This window comes from Cryptomeria japonica, chromosome 4 (assembly GCF_030272615.1).
Source record: "Cryptomeria japonica chromosome 4, Sugi_1.0, whole genome shotgun sequence".
Taxonomy (NCBI): Eukaryota; Viridiplantae; Streptophyta; class Pinopsida; order Cupressales; family Cupressaceae; genus Cryptomeria; species Cryptomeria japonica.
In genome coordinates, this window is record NC_081408.1 from 735,342,292 (window position 1) to 735,352,328 (window position 10,037).

At 37.9% G+C, this 10,037-nt stretch overlaps 1 protein-coding gene across 1 annotated transcript in view; it reads right to left on the bottom strand.

Annotated features, from left to right (window-relative positions):
* LOC131027458 (uncharacterized) overlaps positions 1 to 9,112 on the bottom strand; it is a 33,741-nt gene extending 24,629 nt beyond the window's left edge. Inside the window, exon 1 of the mRNA XM_057957535.2 lies at positions 8,818 to 9,112. Coding sequence (XP_057813518.1) covers positions 8,818 to 8,885 — 68 coding nt within the window. The 5' untranslated portion in view covers positions 8,886 to 9,112. The remainder of the gene's footprint in view (positions 1 to 8,817) is intronic.
* Positions 9,113 to 10,037: the final 925 nt, after the last annotated feature.

The following is a 10,037-nucleotide window of genomic DNA, read 5'->3' on the forward strand; positions in this document are numbered from 1 at the left end:
TCACAACACAACCCTAATTGGACATGGGCCCCACCCAACCCCCCAAAACAACACAAAAGCATGTTTCTTTTAGATTTAACTCTCATTTTGGAAAACTGATTTTTTTTCCAGCAAGATGAAGAGGAGGAAAAACTTGAAGAAGACTCATTGAAGGGGTGAGAAAAGTTGATTGCAAGCGTGATAGGAGCTAGAAGAAGCAAGAAGAAGAGGAAGAAGAAGATTCTTCTACATTTTGGAGAGATTTTTCAAGCACAAGGTAGGGTTTTTCAACTTTTTCTTTTTTTTTTTTTTGTTTTTTTTCTGATTTTCATTGTTCTATGTCATTTTTGGAAATTTTTTCCCTATTCATCTCAAGACTCAAAATGAAATTTGATGTTGAATCTTGAGGGCAAAATGATTCAACATCAAATCTCATTTTGAGATGAACAGGAAAAAAATTTAAAAATATATTGTTAAACTAGGCTGATTTTATTTTTATTTTTATTTTGTGAAATGCAGTGTCAATTTCACAATGAGCTCCCAAGGCATGAGTGAAGATGACATGGAAATCCATTCTCATAGTGAGAATGATTCAGAATATGAACCTGAAAATGAGGGGGGTGACCATGGGGCTGATCCTGGAGCCCAATCTAGTTCTATGGCAAGCGCACCAGCTAGTACAGGTTGCCCTTCAGAGTTGTTGGCACCATATGCTAGGGGTCATTTTGATCCTAAGTCTCCTCTAAAACAGTTTGCTTCACGAATATCAGTACAAGGCATATCACATTCAAGTGGGGGAACAAGGAAGTGGAAGTGCAATATTTGTGACACAGAATGGTTCGGTAGCATTAGTAGGGTGAATGCACACTTTCTGTTTTGGAGAGGAAAAGGCGTGAAACATTGTAAGTTTTTGGAGGAAGCCAAAAATATACAGTACAGAATTGAGTTTAACAGGCTTTGGGGGGTTCCAGATGACACAAATATTTCAATGCCTACTACTTTGTCTGCTAGGGCAACACTTCAGGGCAACCAGAATGTGCCACATACTTCTCATGCTTCGCAGACGGGAGGAATGATGTTTGGATCTCCATCCACTTCCACTTCTGCTAGGAAACATAGGTTGCAGACACCACAGAGCAACCCCATTGCTGATATGTTTAATGTGCAGCTGAGAGATGAGATAGATGAATCCATCAGCAAGTTCTTCTTTGCCAATGGAATTCCATTTCATGTTACACGGTCTCCTTATTATAGGGAGATGATGGCTATGGTGGCCAAGGGAGGACCATCTTATGTGCCACCAGGGGAGACGAAAATGAGGACCTCGATCTTGGATAAATGCTATTCCAAGATCAATATTTTGATGGAGAAGATGAAGGCATGTTGGGTGGCATCGGGGTGCAGCATAGTTATGGATGGGTGGACGGACATTAGCCATCGTCCACTCATCAACGTCATGGTCACATGTGCAGAGGGCCCATACTTCCTTAGAGCAGTTGATTGTACAGGGCATCGTAAAGATGTTGATTTCCAGTTTCAGGTCCTCAGGGAGGCTATGAGGAGGTTGGGCCACAAAATGTGGTCCAAGTAGTGACAGATGCAGCCCATGTGTGTAGAGCAGCAGGGAGACTCATTGAGGCAGCCTATAGACACATTTGGTGGACCCCATGTTGTGTGCATGCCATGAACAATGCACTCAAGGACATGGGGAAGATGGACTAGATTAGAGGAGTGGTCACCGATGCGAGAGATGTGCAGATGTTTATCTGCAACCACCACACTTCACATGCACTCTTCAGGACCTTCGCGAAGAAGGAGTTCTTGAAACCAGTTGAGACTAGATATGCATCATATTTCATTCTCTCCAAGAGAATGATTGAGTTGCAAGAGGCATTACAACTCATGGTTATGACTGATGAGTGGAATAGGTGGGCTGAGGCCAAGACAGAGCAGGGGGGAAGGGTGAAGGAGATAGTGAAGAGTGATGTGTTTTGGACTGATGCGAAATACATTGTCTCTATCATTTCTCCAATATTCCAGGTGATCAAATATGGGGATGGGGATGCACCTAACCTTGGAGAGGTGTATGAGTGCATTGACTCTATGCTTTACCAGATGAGGACTGTTGTGCGAGTGAAGGACCCCTCGTTAGCATTCTACAATGAGCAAATCCAGCCTATCATTCAGCATAGATGGGACAAGTTGAACACTCCTTTGCATATGGCTGCCTTTGCCTTGAATCCTAAGTGGTACAAGGCTAGACCGGGTAGACTGACACCGATTCAGGATGATGAGGTGAAGGCGGGTTTCTTTAGATGCATAGAGAAGATGTTTGATTCCAGAGATGCCGGCACAATGCGCACTGAGTGGGGAAGATTTGCCACTCTTAGAGGTTATTCAAATGTGGCAAAGATGGATATAGACAGCATGGCACAGGAGGACCCACTTTTATGGTGGAATTGTCAAGGCCCGAAATCTTTGACCACCACTCTAGCCATCCATCTGCTATCCCAGGTTTCCAGTTCTTCAGCTGCTGAGAGGAACTGGTCTACATATAGCTTCATCCACTCTCTTAAGAGGAACAAACTTACCTCTAAGAGAGCAGAGAAGCTTGTGGTTGTACACAGTGCTTTGCGTCTCATGGACCGCAAGACACTTGTGTACAAGGAGAGTCCAGTGGCACGATGGGATGTAGAGCCAGAGGAGCCTTCACAGATTGATGAGGATGATCCTACCACTTCAGATGCAGGGCTAGTTGGTGTGAGCTTGAGGGACCTTGATCTTCAAGAGTCCAACAGTTCCAGTGAGGAGGAGTTCGCAGATGATTAGAGGCCTCCATTAGCTACATTTTGAGTTTTGTCATTTTGTATTTGACTCTAGTCTCTTTTGTAATGCTATTGCTACACGTATTTGTATTTGGCTACTCATTGTAATGATGAATCATGTAATCATCTTTATTATTATAGACTTTGCAATGGCATCAGATATTCGTATTTTCGTTTTCCTTTTTCGATATTCATATGATAGAAATGAGAAATCTCCAATTTGACAATTTCATTTGTCAAATTTTATTTACTTTTAGCAATTAGTATTACTAATCTAAGTAATCTTGGTATTTCCTATAGTTTCATTTGAAATCTAATTCTTATACTGTTATACTGTTATACATCTTTTCAAAACTAGTTTTTCAAGTACTATATGTATATGTATAAGTATATGAGCACCACCACCCCACCACCCCCCACCGCCGTCCCCAAATTTAGACCCTTGGTCCCCCCGTCCCCCCGTCCCCAACGCCCGTGGAACACTGGTGATTATCTATGTCCATTATAATGTAAATTCGTTTAAGAACACGGTGATAATCATATGCTATACAGGTCTTTTATACAGAATCCTCACATTGCACATGTTTAATAAACCATCACATTACAGGTGTAGCGAACATGACACCAAGATTCCTCTTTGGAGAATCAAGAACTGCAAAATCAAGGAGTCAACTGGTAGGGGAATAAAAAATAACCAAGGTGTGTTGCCGGAAGTGTTTGATTTATTGTTACATATTTTTATGTTCTATTTTTATGGTTATTGTTTCTTAAAATTTGACACAGAAAATTTTTCCTCACTTAAGGAAGTCTATTGATCATTTCAATAAGCATTACTAGCAGTGAAATGTCTACAACTGCATGACTAATACTATTGCCTAATATGCATTGTTAATACTGCCAATGACAGAAGGCCAAAAAAGTTTTCTCCGGTTGTGGTGATGGGAAATCATTCAGTCACATTACCAAATTTTTTGGGACCCTGTTTTCAGTTAGTCTTGGAAATGTTTGTAGGTAAAATATTGAATGCAATCATAGTATTAATTTTATGTGCATGATCAGCAATAAAATTTGAAAACAAACAAAAATTCACAAAGCACTATATAATTGATAATTCAAAATATCATAAAAGTCTAAAAGGAATTGTCCGAGAAATGTCATCAAAGGATGCAGTACATTTCCGTGAAGATTCTGACATGGGGTCAGGATCAGATTGGTGTTGTCTCATGTATGGAGGTGTCGAGTAGATTCAGGTTTAGTGGCCCATTTCCATGAAGATTATGACACAAGATCAGGATCAGATTGGGATTGTCTCAGGTATGGAAGATTCAAGTAGATTCAGGTCAGTGTTCCACGGAAACGCATTCCCCCCCCCCCAGGCCCAAGTCCTCCCATCCCTGAAACCCGTCCCCGAAACTTTTTCCCTTTGTCCCCCCGTCCCCGAAGCCCGTCCCCCCGTCTCCCTGTCCCCAACGGTCGTGGAACACCGATTCAGGTTTAATGGCAATGCTTTCAAAAGAAAACAATTTCTAATGGTCGTTGTGGTCAAGTTATTCTACTCAATGCCTCATCTGTTAAGTTTGTTTAGGGGTCAGTCAGGCGGTGTTCTGGTGGCCCAGCAATTAGGATAGATCAGACCCTAATTTTAGTGATTAATTATGCCTCCTGAGCACCAGAAAATCAGCATCTCATTTTAGTTTTTTTAACTGCTGTTTAGGCACAGATTTTCTTCTTGGATTAGATGATTTTATTAGTTTTCTTTTGTCGCTGATTTTAGACTATTCTTAGGCGCTGCTTTGCTAATTGTCTGCTTTATTCTGGGCAGACAGCTATGATATATTTTAAAGTTTCTATGGGAATATAGTCACCTATAAAAATATTTTTGATTTCTGATTGCCCAAATTGGAGACTATGTAGGACCCTGGTTACTCACTACTTTGTATCAAAACTGCAGAAACAAAACTCACAAAACATAGATATTTGAACAGCTACTATCATTTTGGTTTCAGTTTCATTTATTATTTTTCTTGTACTTTCAGAAGCCTATGTATGCAGGTTATAGTACTCAAATTTGCAGGTTTAATAACAGTTTAAGTAAGCCAATTTATGTCAAACCCTAGTGTGCAGAATCTGGATAACATGCGCTGATTTTTAATATCATGTATACTTCTCATCTTGCAAATTTCCGTAAGATACTTCTTGATAAGAGTTACTATGATGGATCTTCAATGAAATGATTCCTTGGGAGCAGATTATCAAAGGCTTTACCATTTAGATAAGGGAACCAAGGCCATTAAGAATTTGCAAGCCATGATTGCTACTGAGAATTTAATTGCAGTGGCAGTGATCCAAAATGAATCAGCTAAGTCTAAAAGCTATGATAAAAGACACTTACACTAAAACATGTATTCACACTCCAAACTGTTAGTTGAAGATCAATTGACAAGACAGGAAGTAAAGGGGATCAAGACAATCAGTGACAAAGGCAAAACTTGACCAAGGGAAAGCCCCAAGGAATGTCTGAACCCTCTACAGCTTCTTTGCAAGCAAAGAGACGATAAAACAGCTAAAGTGGAGCCCAGCAAACCCCTTCTTTTTGGCCCAGTCTGACGAAAGCAGATTCATCAACTGCCAAATCCATCAAAATTAGTCAGTACAGATTCATCAAATGCCAAATCTGTCAACAAGAATGGATCCCCCAGTTGCTGAATCCATCAAAATACAACTGCAGGGAAGAACTTCCCAGAATGTAAGACAGATTGATTCCGAACTCCCACTGCTGAAATATGTTGTATACTCAAATTCTCTGTAAAACTTTATGCAGGGTGGAGGCAGAGTGTAATAGTGTCACATTGCAAAGCAAGTGTGCAGGTCATTGTAGAGGATATGTTCATGTCCCACATTAGTCTTAGTAAGCTCCATAATTGATATTGGCTTGTAATTTTGAAAGTTTGGCAATCTGAATGGTGGCTCAGCCACATCTTTGATGGAGTTCTCATCCCAGGCAGCTTGTTCCAGGGGATATCTTTTTTTCACAGTGATGTGTATGCTGTAGTCATCTTCTTTTGATTGTTTTTGTTTCATTTCTTTCCTGTTTTTTTCATTTCCACCAATTTGGAAATCATTCTAACTCTATGTTAAAGCAGTTTCATAAACAAAGCGCTTAGAAACAGTAACATTTCAGTTTAAATTCAATCATATGTAATTAAGATCTGTTTTGATGATTTATGCCTTGGTATAACCAATCTAATTTCAATTCAAGGAGAGTTCTTGTAGCTCTTATTTGAAGCTTTAAAAGATGCAACGGCTTCTGCTACAGGCAATAAAACCATAAACTGGACAGATAGTTCAGGCTTGCTTAAACATCATGGATGCCTGATTAAATATTGAGATTGAAATTCCTAGATTCCCAAAATCTTAAAAATGAACTTTTCAGGGATGAATATAAGAAGAAAAAACTAGCCCTAGCAGGAATAATAATTTTGTTCGGTGCCAGTTTCTTTAATTTCTTTAAATATGAATAGTCTTCCTCAGTATAACCCTTCTCTTAGGGCATTTTCGAAATATCTGTTGAAAAGTAGAGTCCCTGTCCTCTCAGCATCATATATAACTTCACTGCAGTTTTCGGCAGGGTAAGAAAATACAGTCACACGGGCACAGATTTTCATATTTTCTGGATGAGTGTAGAAACACAGAAAAATGGAGGAAAAACTGAATATTCAATTATCTTAATGTCAAACATCCATAATACAGCTGTTTGTTGCCTGTTTAAATGTGGCCATCCATAATGGCAGCTATTTAGGGCAGTTGGATCTGCAGAGTTGAGCGGATTTGAAGATCATATTTTCATAAGTAACTTTAGATAGTGCTGTATATTTTAGGGCAGTTTCTACAACTGCATGTTTATATATATGATCAATTATTCTATATTTTTTCATTATACATAATCAACTATTATCTGATGTTAACAATATTTTACCTTTTTTCCAAATACATCAGTTCCTTCTGCTACATTATATTTCTTCCATATTCAAGACCAACTGTACTAAAAGTATGAGAGTTGTTAATATTGTTTTTCAGTTATAATGATGAGGCCCCAAAACAAGCCCTGTTCTGTATTTAAACAAGCAGTCTATGGTGGCCACATAAATTTACATACTTTCATATGGATATCCAGACAATGCTGGGTATTTTCATTTTCAAGCAGTTTCCACAAGTCTATCACTACAAGTCTCTATAATTTTCAATTATTGTACATTTTTTTAACTATAGTTTAACTTTTTCCCCAGATCTCTTGGTTCTTTCTAGTTTTCCATATTTCCTCAATATACAAGACCCACAGAAATGAAAATTCCATATGAGACATGTTGCCATGATTTTCGTTTAGAAACAATTGAGGCCCCAAAAGAAGCCCCTCTTTGAATTACTAGAAAAAAAAAATGTGACTTAACACTAGCAGTAGAAAATGACCTTATAAATTTACTGTTACATATTTTTATATGTAAATCATTTGCAGTCATAGAAACTGCCCAAAAATAGCCAGTAGATTACATTTTGAGGCAGTTTCTATGACTGTAAATCTCTATACATGACAAATCGTTCTGTAGTTTTTAATTGTATATTACCTTTTTGTCTTATCTATCAGTTTTTTCCATATTCAAGGGTCACTTGATTGAACGTTCTACACAAAATTTGTTACTATAGTATTCAGATAGAATGAGCTGAAGCCCCTAGAGAGCCACTGTTTTGAATTCTTGAAAGAAATGGAACATACTTAAACCCAGCACTAGTAAAATTGCCTTGTGAAAGGATGAAAATTGCAAGAGGTCAGAATGGCCCAAAAAAGGTAAATGTTATTTATTAGGTCATCATATGTCCAGATGTAAATTTGGCTTACATTGTGTTGATAACTTGATATATTGTTAAAACTTTGTAGATGACAAAGTTCGAGTAAACCAATTATCCACCTAAGTACACCCACCCACATCTAACTAGACTGGAACCAAAGTATTCAATTATTGGCATATTTACCTTCTTTGTTCGAACACTTCAATATATCATTGAGTGTCTGTCCCAGTTAAAAAACACATAACTCTTCAGCTGTGATCCTTTCCAAGAAAAACAAGTACAAGGTAATGAAAAAAAAATGCATTTTGTACACCTAGGTCTCAAAATAGTGATAAATCTCAAAAGCTAACCCAAATTTGTCAATTCGCTTGTGTACATCCACCTACATCTATGTAGATTGGAAGCATCGTATACAGATATTAGTCTTTATCTAGGGCAGTTCGTAATATCATTAGATGTCAATTCGCTTGTGTGCATCCACCTACATCTATGTAGATTGGAAGCATCGTTTACAGGTATTGGTATTTGTCTAGGAAAGTTGGTTATATCATTAAAAGTTTGTTCCAGTTTTAAAATGCATAACCCTCGGGCCTTAATCTATGCCAAGGAAAACAAGTACAAGGTAATACAACAAAAAAATTAAAAAGTAATTTGTATCCCGAGGTATCGACCTCATGGTGAAGCTCAAGAGTAAACCCAAATTTGTCAATCCAACTACGACAATGTAGGTTGGAAGCACCTTATTCAGATACTAGCACATTTTCTTGTTTGTCTATTCAGATACTGGCACATTTTATTGTTTGTCTATTCAGATACTAGCACATTTTCTTGTTTGTCTATTCAGATACTGGCACATTATCTTGTTTGTCTTGGGCATTTCGACAAAACATTGGCGATTTATCTCAATTAAGAAATGCATAGTTTTCCTTCCAAGCAAAACAAGGGAAGGAGACTAATAAAAGCATCCAGGCCTAATACTAGAAAATCTTCTTCATTACTACCCAAAATGCAAAGCAAATTACAAACTTTATAGCAAAAGCTAGTGAGTGACTTGTCAACACGAACTTTTAGGGTTTGAAACATGAATTTAATAAAATTACAGACAATCGCAGTGATCAAAAGTAATTTATACAGAAAGAAGGAAAGTAAACAAATCAGAGATCCTCACATATTAGCGATTCTCCTTCGAATTGAGACTTCTTTACTAAATAAATTGCTTGCAGAAGCCACCACCATTGTGTTGGAATTGTGGATTCAGAATAAGGTTTGTTATTTGACGATGAAGAACACAAGAAACTCCTTATTTCACATTCTCCACGCAATCATTATGTTTCTCAACATTTTTATATGTCGTCAAAGCAAGAAAGGAAAATCCCCCTAAAACCCCATAATTTTTAAACGATGCAGGCTCCAATCTCCTTTGATAGCGATGTGTTCATTACACCAAATATTTTTATTTCTAATCAAAGTATATTTTAACTTTTTTATTATCATTTATTATGCTTATATATCTTTGTCACCCGTTCCTTTCAAACGGAAAGGTTTCCATTGAGAAAAGAAACGAAGTTAGAACAGCTCGGAAAGGTGCGCCTAGCAAACCGTTTAGCGAGGGATTGTAAAGCTAATTTTCAATGGAATTATGAGGAATTGTAAGAGCGTCATGTTGGTGTTGATGGTTTGGCGGCTTTGCAATATGGCTTCTTTAATCAAATGTCTCACGAATTTTGTCACAAAGGTATTTCATGAGTTATGCATTATGAACTTTCAATGGATGTGGTTTTGTTCATCCCTAAATTTGATAGTGCATGTCACTAGTCAAAACAAATTATTCTTATAAGCTATTTTGTGGGGAGAACTCCTCTCGAAAGCATGCTCCAAAAATGGATTAATAAAAATTGGGCCCTCCATGGCATCCTACTTGATGCTATTCAAAACCTCACTAAGGGGTTTTTCCTTTTTCTTTTCTCTAAGGCTCAAATGTCTTGGGAAATTTGTTGCAAAGGTATTTCATGAGCTATGCATTTCAAACCTCCAGCGCATGTGGTTTTGTCCACCCCTAAATTTGGTAGTGCATGTCACTAGTTAAAAAAAATTACTCTTATAAGTTATTTTGTGGGGAGAACTCTCCCTAAAAGCATGCTCTAAAAATGGATTAATAAACATTAGGCCCTACATGGGATCCTACTTGTTTTTCATTTTTCTAAGGCCAACCATGTTGAGGCTATCCTCGAGCATGGTGACCCCTAGTATGTTTGTTCATCCTTGTTGGTTTTCCAACCTCGGACATAGGATTTCATAGTGTAAGATGACAAAAAACTTTTGTGTACCCATATGGATTGAATTTGTAGGTCTTCCTCGACCTTGCTAGCATTTTTTGCACCATATTGC